The 19,382-nt window shown below is 43.2% G+C and overlaps 1 protein-coding gene across 1 annotated transcript in view; it reads left to right on the plus strand.

Moving 5' to 3' along the window:
- LOC124712027 overlaps positions 1-19,382 on the plus strand; it is a 166,888-nt gene that overhangs the window by 93,679 nt on the left and 53,827 nt on the right. Inside the window, exon 2 of the mRNA XM_047242319.1 lies at positions 16,317-16,468. Coding sequence (XP_047098275.1) covers positions 16,317-16,468 — 152 coding nt within the window. The remainder of the gene's footprint in view (positions 1-16,316; positions 16,469-19,382) is intronic.

Raw genomic sequence — 19,382 nt, forward strand, 5'->3', positions numbered from 1 at the left:
TTTACGTGAAGAGTCAACCTGACTCATGTCAGATTTTCTGGACATTATTCATAAGTTTTGCAGACCGATTTTCCAACCACAATAGCTACTGCTCTTACGCGGCCAGTGACGCCGATGTGAAAACTATAGTTTCTTGTCGTCCGAATATTTCCCAGCCGGCCAGTGTGGCCGAGCGGTTCTAGGCGCTTCAGTCTGGAACCGCGCGACCGCTACGGTCGCAGGTTCGAACACTGCCTCGGCGTGGATGTGTGTGTCGTCCTTAGGTTGGTTAGATTTAAGTAGTTCTAAGTTCTAGGGGACTGATGACCTCAGATGTTAAGTCCCATAGTGCTCAGAGCCATTTGAACCATTTATTTTGAATATTTCCCAGATACTTCAATGTATCAGCGTATTCCAGTATATCGCCACGGCCATTTTTTCGGATAGTCAGTCTTCTGATCGGTTTGATGCGACTTACTGTAACTTTGTTTCCTATACCAATCTCTTCATCTAAGTGAAGGGACCTGTACCAAACGGCCTAGGTCATTTCTTGGACATATTCCAATCACTGTCTTTCCATACAGTTCTTACCAAGTACCTTACAAGTTATTTCCTGGTGTCTTAATACATGTCGTCTCATCCTGTTGCTGCTTCTTGTGTTCTACACATCTTTCCTCCCCGATTTTATGGAGATCCTGCTCACTTCTTTTCTTAGCAGTCCACCTACACTGAGGTCATGGGATGGCTATATGTACACATGCAGATGGCGGTAGTATCGAGGTACATTGCCCGAGCTGTCATTTGTAACCAGGTAATCCATGTGAAAAGGATTTCGACACGAGATGGCCGCATGACGGGGAACTAAGATTTTGAGCGCGGCGTGGTAGTCTGAGCTAGACGTATGAGACATTACTTTTCGGAAATCGTTAGGGAATTCAATATTCCGAGATCCAAAGTGAGTGCCAAGAATACCAAATTTCAGGCATTCTCTCACCATGGACTAAGTATTGGCCGACGGCCGTCCCTTAATGACCGAGAGCAGTGACGTTTGCGTAGAGGTGTCAGTACTAACAGACAAGCAACACTGCGTAAAATAAACACAGGAATCAACGTGAGACATACGACGAACGATCCGTTAGTATAGTGCGATGAATTTTGGCGTTACTGGACTATGTCTGCAGATGGCCGACACTAGTGCCTTTGCTAACAGCACATCACCTGCAGTGCCTCTCCTGGCCTCCTGACCATATCGGTTGAATCCTAGACGACTGAAAGTGAGATGAGCCCCGATTTCAGTTGGTAAGAGCTGATGGTAGGGTTCGGTGTGGCGCAGACCCCACAAAGCATTGGACCCAAATTTTCAACAAGACATTGTACAAGCTGGCGTGGCTCCGTAACGGTGTGGGCTATGTTTACATGGAATGGGCTGGGTACTCTGATCCAACTGAACTGACTATTGTCTGGAAATGATAATTTTCGGCGACGTGGAGACCATCTGCAGCCATTCCTTTTATGGATGACAATAAGCTATGTCACACGGCCATAATTGTTCGCAATTTGTTTGAAGAACATTCTGGAAAATTTGAGGGAATAATTTGGCCGCTCAAATCAACCGACTGAGTCCCATTGAACATTCATGGGACATAATCGAGAGGGCAGTTGGTGCACAAAATCCTGCACCGACAACACTGTCGCAAGCATGGACGGCTGTAGAGGCAGCATGGCTCAGTATTTCTGTATCGGACTTCCAGCAACTTGTTCCTGCGCGACGCCGTGCTAAAGGAGATCCGACACGATATTAGGAGATATCCCATGGCTTTTGTCACCTCAATGTAATTTTCAACCGCCTCTTCAGCCCCACGTCTCAAACATCTCAATACTCTTCTTTTCCGGTTTCTTAACCGTTCATGACTCACTGCCATAATACAATGCTGTATCCTAGATGTACATTCTCATATTTTTTACTCAAATTGAGACCAGTATTTGAAACCCGTATACAATCTCCTGGCCAGGAATGCCTCCTTCTTCGCGTGTTTTAGTTTGCATTTTATGTCGTCCATGGTTGGTCCGTCATGCTTAATTTGATTTTGAGGTAGAAGAATTTCCTCTCCGTCTACCTCGTGGTCCCTAACTTTGATTTTAAATTAATCTCTAATTTCACTTCTCCTACTCATTACTTTCGTGATAATCTACTGGTTTCATTCTCGGAGGTCTGAGTCACGGTTCGTTATGTCAGTTTTACTCATAGAGTATCGTGTACAAAATCTTACTGTATTTGAACTTAGTTAGAAAAAAGTTAAACATTAGATACTTCTTCCCTTTAAGGCATCTTCTCCTTGAGTATAGTTATCGGTTATCAGAGAAATAATTATTCCATAGAAACGTTTCAAATGTGATGTTTCAGGAGAATGCTGAAGTTTAGATGGGTGACAGGATAACTAAGGCGGAGGCATTGAATCCATTTGGGGAAATTTATGGCATCGTCTGACTAAAAGAAGGGATCAGGTATTGGATACGTTCTGAGCAATCAAGAAATCGTCAGTTTGGTAATGGCGAGATCCACAGCTTGAATACAGTAATCATGTTCGAATCTGGTCAAGCAAGGAAGAATAGGCTTGCACAGGATAGATAGGTGTGGAGAGCTGCATCAAACCAGTCTTCGGACTGAAGACCCCAACTACAATAACAATTACTTGATCCGGTTTTTCTTTCTGGAGAGGGATTTTATGTGCTTTGATTCTGGTGCGGCAGACCGCTGTAGCCGTTGAGAGGGGCGCAGCCGTTAGCAGGCTTTACAGAAGGCGGTTCCAACTGCAAAGGATCTGGAATACTCCATTTATTGACAGCCTGAAGGGGGCTTTCATAAAATCCGAGCACAACACGGCACTTGGGAAGGGTTTTATCCCACGGAGTATATAGAACATTTTTTCTCTGACGTGACAGGGTCTTTTATAGTCGGTAGTTTGCCAAATATGATCAGGAGTGCAATTTTGTTGCAAGCCGTAGGGGAGACTCAACAAACAAGATTTCACGTGGGCGAGAAACAAGCTAATCATTTTGCAGCTACAACGCTGGCTAGCTAATGAGCCTAAACGTCTAACAAATTTCGGGAGTTGTTTTGAACTCGCGAAATACGCGACTTGGTCGCGCTTGCGCATGGACTGAAGAAGGCAGGTCCGTCGAGACATGAACGCAGATGTTATCGGCAATTAAGTTTTACGGGCGGGCTTTATCATTTTAGTTGAGGCGGGCATATTTTTTACGGCAACAGCTTCTGTAGTAGTAGTAGTAGTAGTAGTAGTGGCAGCAGCTGATCGGCAGCTGTGATTCGCAAAGCAGAGTCCCAGCGCCGTGTATGTACAGTCCATTGCTCTGATCTTACAATTTAAGTGCAATCTAATTGCTACAGAGAAGTTATCAGTTATCGATGTTATGACCTTTCAACCTTGTCTCGCGACTTAAGTCAAAACCTAATTCAATGACGTAGTAGCACAGAAAACCTATTTCTATCCGGCGGCTAATATTAACATAGCTGGCTGCAGTGTTGTTATCATTACTACCTTAAGGTACGCAGTAATACACGATTGACCGAGAAACAGGAGCCGCGTGGGATTAGCCGAGCGGTCTTGTGCGCTGCAGTCATGGACTGTGCGGCTGGTCCTGGCGGAGGTTCGAGTTCTCCCTCGGGCATGGGTGTGTGTGTTTGTCCTTAGGATAATTTGGGTTAAGTAGCGTGTAAACTTAGGGACTGATGACCTTAGCAGTTAAGTCCCATAAGATTTCACACACATTTGAAATTTTTGTCAAACAAGACTTGACTGTAACTTAGGAACAGTACATGCATTACTGACACAGCACGTTCTTTGCGGGTTGAATAAGGATGCTGGCAATACGGCTAGTCGCCATCGTTGCGGAGGACCGCCAAAGTACGGTAAGAGACTGCCAAAATAAACCGCTATAGCTGTACGTTCAATTTCAAGATCTCCATGCCCGGTTGACACTGGTGGGGGAACTATCCGGCCATCTACATCTGTACTTTGCACAGCACTGTAAAGTGGGTGGCGGAGGATGCTTCTCACCAAACCAGTTATTAGCATTTTTCTCCGTTCCTTCCGCGTTTGGAGTGGGGAAGAATGATTACTTAAACATCTCTACCCACACAGTAAGTCTTCTAATGTTCTCATCGCGATCTCTACGGGAGTGATATATACAGGGGTTGTAGAATATTCCTAGATTCCTCACTTAAAGCTGGTTGTCGAAATTTATTAAGTGGACTTTCAAGGAATAGAATCAAACTATCTCGAGTTTAGTTCTAACAAGGAGAGGTCCTCAGTGGTGGGATCGACTTTTTGAAACCATCTATACGTTACTGTAGATTAAGGTACTAGCCGTCACATTCTGCAACCATTCACCTTGGTGGGCACTCATTTGCTGTTAATCGACGAAAAAGAAATTTTGGAATGTCATGTTATGCTTTATAGGTTGAAAAACGAAATGTCATATGAACTGGCTGTGTAGCGTAATGGTTATAGTACAAGCTTCATAGGTAAGAGTTTGTGGTTCGACTCTCGTCAGGTGCTTCAAAATTTATTTTTAAATTTTTAACGGGATGACTTCGACCGTTGTTTTTATTCAATTAATGTCTTTAAATGTATTTTTTTAATTTCTGTCCGTTCGTCGCACTATTTTAATCACCATACTAACTTTCTCAGTTGCTCTAATTTTTTCTTCCCAACTTTCTATTTCCTGTTGGAATCTTTGTGCATGTGAATTTAATTCTTTTATTTATCCATCATAATATTTAAACATTTGAAAAATCTGATCTATCGGTTAAAACACAAATGGCGAAAATATCTATTTATTTGAGAAATGGTTTCAAGCATGTGATTTTCGTTATAAGACGTAGATTTTCTTGGGTTGTAATCGGTATACAAACATTTAAATCATAGATTATTATTGGAATATGGTCAAAATAAGGCAGCTGAAGATTTAAACGAAATGAGGATTATAATGAAAACGAAATTGTCCGCAGCTCGTGGTCGTGAGGTAGCGTTCTCGCTTCCGGCGCCCGGGTTCCCGGGTTCGATTCCCGGCGAGGTCAGGGATTTTCTCTGCCTCGTGATGACTGGGTGTTGTGTGATCTCCTTAGGTTAGTTAGGTTTAAGTAGTTCTAAGTTCAAGGGGACTGATGACCTGAGATGTTACGTCCCATAGAGCTCAGAGCCATTTGAACAATTTTTTAAAACGAAATTCAGGTAAAATGAGGAACAGAAATAATGACTGCAAGAACATGACCGTAGATTTAGGAAGGGAAATTGAATCTAGATTAATACATGCAAATAACTAAATTCCTATGCACAAAAATTTCAACCGTAAAACGAGGTAGGAAGAAAAAATGAAAGAAAACGAGAAAGGTAGTACGGTGATTAAAATTATGTGACAAAGGAATAGAAATAAAAAAATACATTTAAACTATTTAATTGAATTCAAATAATTATCAGAATCATTTCTATAAAGATTTAAAAATAAAAAACGCCAAAGCTCTTGATGAGCCTCAAACCTCCAACGTCTTGCATATGTAACTTGTGCTCATATGTGACTTGTGCTGTAACCATCAAGCTACGCAACTTGTCTGTGTAACACGTCTTTTTAAAAACTATACAGCATAACTCAGTTTCGAATTTTTTTCATCGATTACACGCAAACGAAGGCCCGCCAGGGTGAATGGCTGCAGGGTGTTAATACCTGGGACCTTAACTTACATCATCGTGTGGGTGGTTTCAATAAGTCGAACCTGCCGCTGGGGACCTCTGCTTGTGAGTGCCGATGACTGAAAGCAACGGGAACGTTTCCAAAAACATTTCTAACGCCGGTATACCGTTAAGCGGAAACAAAGAACCTGGCGACATTCGTGAGGTCGTCGCCCTTCCTGTAGACACCGTGTCAACGCCACCTGAGCAAAGAGAGGAGTGCTGCTGACTTGGCGTGTATATTTCGGAGAAAGGTTTTTGTGGTCGGTGGGCTGAGTCACAAGTTTGCTCCGCCACCCACGCCGCTGCAGTCCGCTTCCGCCAGCGAGCCAGAAACACTCCGGGGTCACTCGACACGGCGCGGGCCCGTGTCACTGACCATCGTGGTCAGTAAAGCACCTCCCGCCGAGAAACTAGTTGCGCCGGTCACCGCCGCCACCGGCCTCGTGGTATTTCCTTTGACAACTACAGGCGCTGCGGGCTTGCGTGCGAGGCCAGGAGCTCTGTCACTCAGCAATGGCATGTTACGGCCATTATCTGAGTGACATCACTGCGCTTCTCCAGTCTCCGAAGTAGTTTGAGTTATATATTTCTCGACAGCAACAACACTAAGCGATAATCATAGGAATCATAAAATGAGAGGTGCAAATAACATACACTAAAACAAATCTCTGTATATAAAAGGCAATGTCCTGACTGAAATTACAATGAAATGAGCACCCTTAGCTGCTTACAGGCTTTGACATACGTCAACGGGGACAGATGAAAATGTGTACCCGGACCGGTACTCGAACCCGGGATCTCCTGCTTACATGGCAGACGCTCTATCCATCTGAGCCACTGAGGACACAGAGGATAGCGCGACTGCAGGGACTTATCTAGGGCACGCCTCCCGCGAAACCCACATTCTCAACGTATTGTCCCGCACTACATTCTTAGTGCCCCGCCCATTATACTCATTACTCGTGGCGCGTTGCCGATTCCCGTAAGAGTTCGGGCACTGTTTGTGCATTCGCACAGAAGAAGATGGTCAAGTGGCCGGTGAGCTTTAACTATATATGTATATATATATATATATATATATATATATATATATATACTAAGATGGTATCTGTTCTTTTGGACATGTCCAAAAGAACAGATACCATCTTAGTATATATAATGTCCTGACTGACTGACTGAACTCATCATCGCCCAGCCCAAACCGATGAGGATAGAAACTTGAAATTTGAATAAGGTTTGGATCTTATACTGTAGGCATACTTTAAGAAGGGATTGTCCGAAACTCTACTCCTAAGCTGACGAAATAGGGACTTAAGGGCTTTTGAAAGTGTGTCGCTATTAAGGAATTTTGAGGCTAGAACCACAAAAATTGGTATTTGGTTTCTTAGTCAGAAAATAAAAAAATACGTGTTCCAGCATTTTTGGAAGGCCAACCACTAAGGGGGTAAAATAGTCGGTGAAAGTTTTAAAAAACTATTAAAGAATTTTTAAGGCTACATCTATGACAGTGTTTGACTTCGTAAATACAAATAAAAAATATGTTTTTCAGGGTTTCTGGAAATTCAGCCCCTAAGAGAGCACAATAGGGATGGAAAATCTTAAGAATATATTTCGATACATTAAAAAAATTTTAAAGCTCTATGTATGAAAACCGGTATTAAAGCCAAATTTATGAAAATTGGTATACCTTTCTCGGTTAGATGTAAAGGAATACTTGTTAGGGAATGAAAGTTGTTAATGGAAATATCTCCACAAGAACGCAAAAGGCACGATCGATTATAACTTTGGATTAACCGGTCACTCCGATTAAAAGAAATTAACGATCGACTGTTTTTTAATTATATGTAACTGAAAAACAGTCGGTCGCAAATTTCTTTTAATCGGAGTTACCGGTTTCAATCTTTAAGGATCATCTTCAGACTCTGAAATAACATACGTACAGATAGAGGGATCCTTACAATATCATATGTAGAAATACAATTCCAAACTACATATACTCAAAACGGCAGGTGGACTTCCCTCAAGGATTGAAAACCGTCACTCCAATTAAAAGAAATTTGCGATCAAGACCGTTTTTTAATTATATATATTTAATTATATAAGATCGCTGATAATGTTTTCAAAAATTTTAAAACTTTGGACTCCAGCTACCAGAATCGCTTTTTGGTTACAAGTACATTCAGAAAAGACCATGCTTGTATGGCCTTAATTAGCGTGAAAAGCTTAGAAGGTGCTGCAATTTGTGAACAACATAAATATTCGATTAAATAAAAAAAACAAAATCCCTGCACGTCATACAGTCTACGCGACACTAGGAACGGGTGCGAAGCTAGTAAGGAACAAATACTGCAGCTCTTCCAAATTTATTAAACACAGCCGCATATAAACGGTTAACTGCCACCGCTTTTGGATTGGACACAGTCCCTGCAGTAAAAATTTACGTTGCACTAACGTGGCAGAGATAATTATAAATAAAGTAGTCCATAAAGTACCGTCCGCAGCTCGTGGTCGTGCGGTAGCGTTCTCGCTTCCCGCGCCCGGGTTCCCGGGTTCGATTCCCGGCGGGGTCAGGGATTTTCTCTGCCTCGTGATGACTGGGTGTTGTGTGATGTCCTTAGGTTAGTTAGGTTTAAGTAGTTCTAAGTTCTAGGGGACTGATGACCCCAGAAGTTAAGTCCCATAGTGCTCAGAGCAATTTTTTTGACTGATGACCACAGATGTTAAGTCTCATCGTGCTCAGAGCCATTTGAACCATTATAAAGTACCACATAATGCCGGAGGTTTCTCTGGGGATATGCATAAAGAAAATGATGAGGAGTGTACCTTTTATTTTGCATTTTACGTAAGTTATGCCGTATAACGGCTTTGCTGCCTGGAGTACATTTTTTTTAACCACAACCAAAAGCAAACACGTTGACAAAAGGAAGAGTATCTTAGTCTGAACATTAGGAACACAGACATAAAATTGCGCCCTTTTTCAGCAGAATGATAGCAGGAGGCATGGAGATTGACGGAACACACTTTTAAAGGCAATGCAGGTTGTTCTTCGATACTTCCTTACAGTTGCCATATGGCACATAAATATTTTGTCGTGAGACTACACAGAGTACACAGAATAAATGTTCGGAGCGTACCACAGTGGTGTAGAGGAAGCCCAGACGAGTAGTTTGGTATAGGCCACTTGTGCTCCATCAACTCGGGAAACTACGATAGTGTGACTTACAAAAACCACATAAGCTACAGGGCATGCGCGATGCGCGGGATTTTCAATATTCTCATGCTGTCTGCGAGCAAACTACTGGTCCTGAAGAAAAAATGAGCAGGTAGTTGTCTGTAGGAAATTTAATAATGTAGTTCAGTTCTGTACAGGACACGTTTTCGCTAGAGGTCGCAGTTTGAATTACTCAAGTGGAACGTACAAAAGTGGTCTCCAAACGTAACTCCAGCCGCACTCTCTCCGCCCCCATGTCGGGATTTTAGTATGTTGTTCGTGGCACTGCTCACGAATTAACGACTACATGAATTATTCCCCGTATTAGATCTTCTTTTGTCTTCATTCTGTGGGCTATTATTATGCCACCGGCTTAGTCGTGCACTTGCAAGTTGCAGCATTGAAGTCTCTGTAAATTTTACCTCAGTTTTGTGAATTTTAACAACATAAAATTAACAACTGAATCGTTTTGTTTGTCTGGCCTTCTTACTATAGAACTACTGTGCTCAGAAGGGTTACGGTTCGATAGAATTATAAACGTAATTAGTTTATGTTAAACGTGGATAAGTCTTTTTTCATTGCTGTCATGGGGAAGTTTAATAATATTGAAGAAATAGACGATTATGCCAGTGGCGTCATAGCCCTGTCACTGACGATCAAAAATATTGTTTCTTCCAAAACTGCTAACCATAAGGGTATGTAACAAAGCTTCTGAGAATTTTGGGAGGTGGTTCAAATGGCTCTGAGCACTATGGGACTTAACATCTGAGGTCATCAGTCCCCTAGAACTTAGAACTTCTTAAACATAACTAACCTAAGGACACCACACACATACATGCCCGAGGCAGGATTCGAACCTGCGACCATAGCAGTCGTGCGGTCCCGGAATGAAGCGCCTAGAACTGCTCGGCCACCGCGGCCGGCTTGGTAGGTGGAAGACGAGATACGAGGTGTGGCTAGAAAAAACCGGACTAGTATTGGTGAAACAATAAAACGAATGCAATAAGGCTGAAAGTCGCGTGGCCTGTCACGTGACTCTCGCTCCGCCTACTGCTCGAGTTTCATCTGCCTCCTGCACTCAGTCTGCCCGTGGCGTCTGTTTTAAGTAGTTGACGTTTTGTCTGTGCGTCGGAAAATGTTGAGTGTACAGAAAGAACAGCGTGTTAACATCAAATTTTGTTTCAAACTAGGAAAATCTGCAAGTGAAACGTTTGTAATGTTACAACAAGTGTACGGCGATGATTGTTTATCGCGAACACAAGTGTTTGAGTGGTTTAAACGATTTAAAGATGGCCACGAAGACACCAGTGATGACACTCGCACTGGCAGACCATTGTCAGCAAAAACTGATGCAAACATTGAAAAAATCGGTAAACTTGTTCGACAAGATCGCCGTTTAACAATCAGAGCAGTGTCTGAGTTAACAGGAGTTGACAAGGAAAGTGTTAGGCAGATTCTTCATGAAAGTTTCAACATGAACAAAGTGTGTTCAAAAATGGTTCCAAAGTGTCTCACAATTGAACAGAAGGAACGCCGAAGAATGATTTGTTCTGACATCCTGGAAAACATTGAAAGTGATCCCACCTTCTTACAAAATGTTATTACTTGCGATGAATTGTGGTTTTTTACTTACGATCCCGAAACTAAACGCCAATCGATGCATTGGAAAACTCCTGGTTCTCCACGACAAAAAAAGCACGAATGTCAAAATCGAAATTCAAGGCAATGATGATTGTTTTTTTTGACATCAAAGGGATTGTGCACATTGATTGGGTACCAGAGGGACAAACAGTGAATCAGCATTACTACATTAGCGTCCTGGCTACTCTACGTGAGCGAGTACGGAGAAAACGGAACGATTTGTGGAGAAAAAAGTCATGGATCCTTCACCAAGACAATGCCCCAGCTCACAGTGCGTTGTCAGTGAAGACTTTTTGGCAAGACACAACATTCCCATCTTAGATCATCCACCCTACTCACCTGATTTGGCCCCCTGTGACTTTTTTCTTTTCCCTAAAGGCAAGTCACCTTTGAAAGGAACTAGATTTGAGACTGTTGAAGCAGTAAAAGAAAAAGCGACGGAAGTAATGTATGGACTTACCGAAAATGATCTGCAGCATTGCTATGAACAGTGGAAAATTCGTATGGAGCGGTGTAGAGACCGAGGAGGAGAGTACATTGAAGGAGGTAACATGAAATTGTAAATAATTGTAAATAAATGTTTTTTCCAGCATCAGTCCGGTTTTTTTCCAGCCGCACCTCGTACTGGCGGAACTAAAGCTGTGACGACGTGCCATGAAACGTGCTGGGGTAGCTCAGATGGTGGAACACTTGCCCCGAAATACAAAGGCCTGATTTGAGTCTCGGTCTGGCACAGTTTTAAGGTGTCAGAAAGTTCCAAAACGGAAAAGGTCGAACATGAGAAACAATTCATATAGTCTCAAATTTTTGTACAGTCGTAAGAGGGAGTCCTGTGAAAAACATAATAAATATCCCGAGCGGTGGGAGGTGTGTGAGGATGGGGTGCATTTGAAAGTCACTTTTGTACGCTTCTTTTGAATAACTCGAGAATGGCGTCCTCTAGCGGGAACATATCCCAGTGCAAAATTAAAGTACATTGAATGTCTAACATAAAGATCATATTGTTTTTTTTTTTTTTCTCTAGGATCAATTATTTGCGCGCAAAGAGCGAGATAATGTTGACGATCTCACGCACTGCGCGTGCCCTATAGCGTAGGTGCTTTTTTTATGCCAATTCGTAGTAGTTTCCAGATTATTTGGACCGTAAGTGCCACATATGGAATTGTTGGTCTCGATGTCCTCTATATCGCTGTGGTATATTATAAACAGTTGTTGTTCAAATCCTGTATGTGCTTATACAAACTATCAAGTATTTTATTGAAGTGGTACGGATGATTTTAAAGTTTCCTCCCGATTCTGATCCAGAGAAATGAATGTGAAAGCGACAGCAGAGATCGGTGTAACTTCTTATCAGTTACGCTTATAATCAGCGGATGTATTAGATGGAAAAATAATTAACTCCAGGATTTTGATCGAAGAGATTTACGTCCCCCGCCAAGAGCGATTTCACCTACATATACATCTAATACTGTCTATATATCCCGCACGCCACTGTACAGTTTGTGGTAGAAGGTACTGCGTTACGATATACAGCACTGTTCTATTAGTGTACTGACAAGGGAACCTCCCCATCGCATCCCCCTCAGATTTAGTTATAAGATGGCACACTGGATAGGCCTTGAAAAACTGAACACAGATCAATCGAGAAAACAGGAAGAAGTCGTGTGGAACTATGAAAAAATAAGCAAAATATACAAACTGAGTAGTCCATGCGCAAGATAGGCAATATCAAGGATAGTGTGAGCTCAGGAGCGCTGTGGTCCCGTGGTTAGCGTGAGCAGCTGTGGAACGTGAGGTCCTTGGTTCAAGTCTTCCCTCGAGTGAAAAGTTTACATTCTTTATTTTCGGAAAGTTATGATCTGTCCGTTCGTTCATTGACGTCTCTGTTCACTGTAATAAGTTTAATATCTGTGTTTTGCGACCGCACCGCAAAACCGTGCGATTAGTAGACGAAAGGACGTGCCTCTCCAATGGGAACCGAAAACATTTGATCGCAAGGTCATAGATCAACCGATTCTGCCAAAGAAAACACATCTGATATATTCTATACGACAGTGGTGGCGGCATGTGCGTGACATGATAGGAATATGTTGTCGACCCACCTAACTTGTACGCTTGGCGAATGGGTAAAAAGATTCTTCTACCTTGCCCGATTTAGGTTTTCTTGTGGATGTGATAATCACTCCCAAAAAAGTGATGAAAACATAAGAGTTTGTCACATAAACTGAAAATAAAAAATTAAACTTTCCAGCCGAGGGAAGTTTCGAACCACGGACCTCTCGTTCCGCAGCTGCTCACGCTAACCACGGAACCACGACGCTCCTAAGCTCACACTATCCTTGATATTGCCTATCTTGCGCATGGACTACTCAGTTTATATATTTTGCTTATTTTTTCATAGTTCCATACAACTTCTTACTGATTTTTCGTTCGATCTCTGTTCAGTTTTTCAAGGTCTATCCACTGTGCATGCTTATAACTAAATCAGAGGGGGTTGCGATGGGGAGGTTCCCTTGTGAGTGAGGAAAAAATTACTGCATATATGCCTCCTTACCAATCCTTGGATATCATAGGAGATATTGAATATAATTAACGAAAGGAGAAAACGTGAAAATGCAGCTAATGAAGTAGATGACATTGAATATAGACAAAATGAGATAGTCAGGAACTGCAAATGACTAAGCAGAAATGGCTGGAGTACAGACGTAAGGATATAGATGCACGTATCACTAGGATAAATGCAGAACCTTCGGAGAAAAGAGAAGCAACTCTACGAATGTCAAGAGCCCAGATGGAAAACCATTACCAAGCAAAGAAGAGAAAGCTGGAAAGCTGAAAGGAGTATGTATAGGGGCTGTAAAAGGAAAATGAGCTTGAAGATAATGTTACAGAAAGGGATGAGGACATAGATGAATATGAGATGGGAGATACGATACTGGGAGAATAAATTGACAAAGAACTGAAAGATCTTGGTCGAAACAAAGCTCCGGGAGTAGTCAGAATTATTGAGATACTTGGGAGAACCAGCCATGACAAAACTATTCCATCTGGTACGCAAGAGATGAGACGGGGGAAATACCTTCAGAGTTCTAGTAGAATGTTACAAAGAAAGCAGATGCTGATGGGATAAATATTACTCAACTATCAGTTTAATTATTCATGGTTGAAAATGTTAACACGAATTAAGCCTTATTTATAGAGGAGTGGAAGAACTGATTGAAGCCGGCCTCGAGGAAGATCATTTTGGATTCCGGAGAAAAGCAGGAACAAACAAGGCAATATTGACCCTACGACTTACCATAGAAGATGGGCCAAAGAAAAGCAAACCTACGTTTATAGCATTTGAAGACTTTTAAAAAAAGCTTTTGACAATGTTGACTGGCTCACTCACTTTTGAAATCCTGAAGGTAGCAGGTGTAAAATGCAGTAAGCGAAAGCTTATTTGTAGCTTGTACAGAAACCAGACTGGAATTGTAAGACACGAAGGACATGAAAGGAAAGAAATGCTTGAGAAGAGAGTGAGACAGTGTTGTAGAGCATCCACGATGTTATTCAATCTGTACACTGAGCAAGCAGTAAAGGAAACGAAAAAAAATTCGGAGTAGGAGTTGAAGTTCAAGGAGAAAAAATAAAAACTTTGACGTTTGCCGATGGCATCGTAATTCTGTCTGGGACAGCAAAGTACTTGGGAGAGCAGTTGAAGGGCATGGACAGCGACTTGAAAAGAGGATATAAACACCAATAAAAGCACCAGTTTCGGACACCTATGTCCATTTTCCAACCATCCGTATCATAAGTGTGACAATACTGGCAAAAGCCTATGTACAAAAACTGCACCTGCAGTGATGATCAAAGCGGCACTACGGCCGACTCATCATTATTAAATACACCTTCCAGAGCAGATTTTGGACAGAGCGAGGGGTCACAGTGGTTAACACACCGGACTCGCATTCCGGAGGACTACTGTTCAAACCCGCGTCCGGTCATTCTGATTTAGGTTTTCCGTGATTTCCCTAAATGGCTTCAGACAGATGTCAGGATTGTTTGAAACTTCCTGGCAGATTAAAACTGTGTGCCGGACCGATACTCGAACTCGGGACCTTTGCCTTTCGCGGGCAAATGCTCTACTAACTGAGCTACCCAAGCACGACCCACGATCCGTCCTCACATTTTTAATTCCGCCAGTACCTCGTACCCTACCTTCCAAACTTCACAGAAGCTCTCCTGCGAACGTTGCAGAACTAGCTCTCTTGAAAGAAAGGATATTGCGGAGACATGGCTTAGCCACAGCCTGGGGGATGTTTCCAGAATGAGATTTTCACTCTGCAGCGGCGTGTGCGCTGATATGAAACTTCCTGGCAGATTAAAACTGTGTGCCGGACTGAGACTCGAACTCGGGATCTTTGCCTTTCGCGGGCAAGTGCTGTACCAACTGAGCAAAGGTCCCGAGTTCGAGTCTCGGCCCGGCACACAGTTTTAATCTGCCAGGATGTTTCATATCAGCGCACACTCCGCTGCAGAGTGAAAATCTCATTCTGGTCAGGATTGTTTCGGACGCCCGAATTCCTTCCCCATCCTTCCCTAACTCGATGGGACCGATGACCTCGCTGTTTGGTTCCCTCCCCCGAATCAGCCAACCAACAGATTTTGGATTTGTCCAATGTTTGCTGGAGTATGAAGTCAGGTTGCATGGGTCCCAGTTGTCGCAAGGCAAACGCTCTGAACATGTCGAGTTAAACATCACTGTTGATGGTACACTCGGTGAAAAATGGTAGGCCAATGATGTAGTTGTGCGTAACACCGCGCCACACAATGGCACACTATTTCCACCACACATGTAACATGAGGCCGCTCTGATTCCCATATACAAAAATTCAGAGTTGCTGAATAATGAAAAAGTGACTCCTTTCCCAAAAAGTCGTTGTCTTTGCCAGTCTTGACTAGGACAACCACTGCAAATTGTCAGCGCTGAGGTCTGCCCGTCGACTTCAGTGCCTGAAGCAGCTGCATCTTCTAGGGACAAAGATGTAACCTCGTGTGGAAGACAGCCCACTGTTGATCGTGGTATTTCCAATTCTCTGGCCGCCATACGTACTGATTTTGTCGGATTCGTTGCAGACACCCGTCCACGATGGCGTCTGAAACAAATGAGTAACTTTCTCCGTGGTTAAGGGCAACGCTACTGTTCCTATAAATGGCGTATGCCAAGCCGGAATAGTCTGCTAGGACGGTGGTTTCCTTCCGTACTGTGTCCCAAAGTCTTCTTGCACTTTAGTATCGGACTTCGCCTCTATGAACCAGGCTACACACTGAGCTTTTTTCCTATGACGTCCACGATTTTGCTCAGCCCTACGGCAGCTGGTAAACATATAAAAAAAAAGCTTTTGAATCATTTTGTCTCGTGTTTGCAAATGAGTTATTATCTAGTACACTTGTAAAGTTATTGAAGTCCAAAGGCCGGCCGCTGTGGACGAGCGATTCTAGGTGCTTCAGTCCGGAACCGCGCTGCTGCTACGGTCGCAGGTTCGAATCCTGCCATGGGCATAGATGTGTGTGATGTCCTTAGGTTAGTTAGGTTTAAGTAATTCTAAGTCTAGGGGACTGATGACCTCAGATGTTGAGTCCCATAGTGCTTAGAGCCATTTGAACCATTTTCTTAAAGTCTAAAGTCGTAAAGATAATATATGAACATGTGTATGTGGACAGGGATTTGCAGGGTCTTGTGCTTGCAGGTGTGCTGCTGGAGCGCCGCGGTGGCGCTGGTGGGCGGATCGGCCAGCCCTTGTCGAGGGCCGGCGGAGGGCACCCGCCTTAAGTACGTGTGGGGCGACGCGCTCACCGACCATCCGGACTGCAGGGGGCCCACAGGGCAGGCCTACCCCATGTGAGTACTACTGCGCCGCCATTGCAATAGGAAACTCATATCACTGTGCTTTCTTCTCCAGTCCTGTATTTGCAGCGATTTTAAACAGTGCTAAATCACCATCTTGAAGGTCCTTCATACATAGAGGCCTTACAGACAGGCCAACTTCCATTTCCTTCGTACTTACAGCATTTGAAGGTCACAGCTTTTGAAGGTCAATGCTCGGACATCAGCATCCTAAATCACTACGAGAAACCTCTCTAAACATCTCTGAAAAAATCACCTTCGAAGATTTGAGTATTTACGAGCACAGTCAACTTCAAAAAATTTCGAACAACGTATACTCTAAGACAAAAATAAATAAATAAATAAATAAAAACACACCACGAGGGAATTACGCGAATGGAATGGAAATTGGTAGCTGTTATGTCCATGTACGAACAAACAAATGATTGCATTTTCAGAAAAAACTTCATGATTTTTTAAAGAGATAGAGCTTCACAAATTGAGCACGTCAGTAACGCATTAGTCCACCTCTGGCGCTTATGCACGCAGTTATTCGTCTCGGCATTGATTGATAAAGTTGTTGGATGCGCTCCTAAGGATATCGTGCCAAATTCTGTCCAATTGGTGCTGTAGATCATGAAAATCCCGAGATGTTCTAAATGTTCTCAATTGGGAATAGATCCGTGAAACTTGCTGGCCAAGCTGGGGCCGCCGTGTGCGGGCGGCCATTATCTTGCTGAAATGTAAGCCGAAGATGGCTTGCAATGAATGGCAATAAAACAGCGCATAGAATATCGTCGACGTACCACTGTGCTGCAACAGTACCGTGGATGACAATCAAAAGGATCCTGCTGCGAAAGAAATTGCACCCTAGAGCATCACTCCTTATTGTAGGCCGTGTGGCGGACGACAGTCAAGTCGATATCCCACCGCCGTCCTGGGCATCTCCAGACACCTCTTCAGCCTGATATCTCATTGACCTGAGTAGAATTGTCTACAGTGATGAGGCCGCTTCTAATTGATGGAAATGCCTCAGAGAGCGGGGAATACCAGCCTGGCTGCCACCCACCATGCGTTTTACCGAGCGAGGTGGCGCAGTGGTTTGCACACTGGACTCGCATTCGGGAGGACGACGGTTCAATCCCGTCTCCGGCCATCCTGATTTAGGTTTTCCGTGATTTCCCTAAATCGTTTCAGGCAAATGCCGGGATGGTTCCTCTGAAAGGGCACGGCCGATTTCCTTCCCAATCCTTCCCTAACCCGAGCTTGCGCTCCGTCTCTAATGACCTCGTTGTCGACGGGACGTTAAACACTAACCACCACCACCACCCACCATGCGGTAAGATATCCCACAGGAGGACATCCAGCAAGTCTGTCAATCGATGCCAAACTGAATAACTGCTTGCATAAAGGCCAGAGGTGGACTAACGCGTTATTGACTTCTTCAGTTTGTGAAGATCTTCCTTTTGACTAAATCATCCATCTTTTTGTAAAATTGTAAGCATTTGTTTGTTTGTTTGCACACGTAGATCACAGCTACAGATTTCCGTCCGCTTAGGGTAATTCCATCGAGGTGTGTCGGTTTTGTTTTAGAGGGTACAACAGCCTCTGGTAGCTGAATGAACAAATCACTTAAATTATCAACACAAATGTCACATTTTCACTTATTTCTAATGCACGTAAATTTTTAAGTTAAGGCTGATCAATTAAGGATGAAGTAACATCGTACTGTCCCAGGCAGTAATCCGCCCGGCGTATTAGTGTCGAGGTCCGGTGTGCCGGCCAGTCTGTGGATGGTTTTTAAAGAGGTTTTCCATCTGCCTCGGCGAATGCGGTCTGGTTCCTCTTATTCCGCCTCAGTTACGCTATGTCGCCGATTGCTGCGCAAACAGTTCTCCACGTATGCGTACAACTGCGGGCTACGGCGGGGACGAAGCCTCTCCGTCGTTTCTAGTTCCCCAGTTCCGTGCAATGCAATACAATACAACATAGTACTGAGAAAGTGTTCTACAAGAAAATGTCATCAATTTACGTCCTTTAATATTCGATATAACGTTTACGGCATGCTATCTCATATGTCGGGAAACATCTGAGGATTGGATAGATTACCTAAGAAGTAGTAAGAGAATTAGTAAGAGAATTCATACATACGTATTATCAGTTAACATTTTCGTTGGTAAATTTTTGTTTCATTTCCCCCGTTTTGTTTTCAGATTTACAGGTCTGTTCTACAAGTATTTTTTCATTTCAGATTTTGTCTTCTGATGGCTAAATTAAATATTCAAAATGCCTACCGTTAGTTCCAATACACGCCTGTAAACGCCGCATCTTGGATTGTCGCTCCAATATTCCAGGTTTCTGCTCGACTCTTCTTTAACTCGCTGCGAAGAATATCAACATAGTTCTCGAATAAGCTATGTCCTTTAAATGTACTCAAGAATAAAAATGTTAGGCGCTGAGATCAAGAGATCGGGCAAGCCAAGATGTTTCCGCCTCACAACCTGTCAAATTATTTGCGAAACGCTGATTTAAAATTGTTCTTGCTTGCAGAGCAAAATGAGGTCATACTCCTGAAGCCACAAGGCCTGTCTCGCCAGTCGACCCGATGGATCCTTCAGGCTAGTCCACCAGCGTAGAGAATGGTGGCGCCGTCACAGTGGTAAATGGTTTGCCAAATAAAAACGGCGGGAACTTGCTGACGGCCCAAACAACTGCAAAGCACTGTTCCTCGACAATCGAGAACTTGGAGAATACTACAGAAACATAAGCTATCACATTTCCAGAAGTTTACAAAAATTTGCTCAAGAACTACATCGATTCCTTAGCCTCCAGCGTCTGTGTGAAGTTCTGCCTTGACCTTCTCGTCATACAATGCTAGAACTGGAAACGATATTAGCGCCACGTTTCTTGCACCTAGTTCTACAAAAAC

Source organism: Schistocerca piceifrons, chromosome 8 (genome assembly GCF_021461385.2).
Source record: "Schistocerca piceifrons isolate TAMUIC-IGC-003096 chromosome 8, iqSchPice1.1, whole genome shotgun sequence".
Classification (NCBI taxonomy): Eukaryota; Metazoa; Arthropoda; class Insecta; order Orthoptera; family Acrididae; genus Schistocerca; species Schistocerca piceifrons.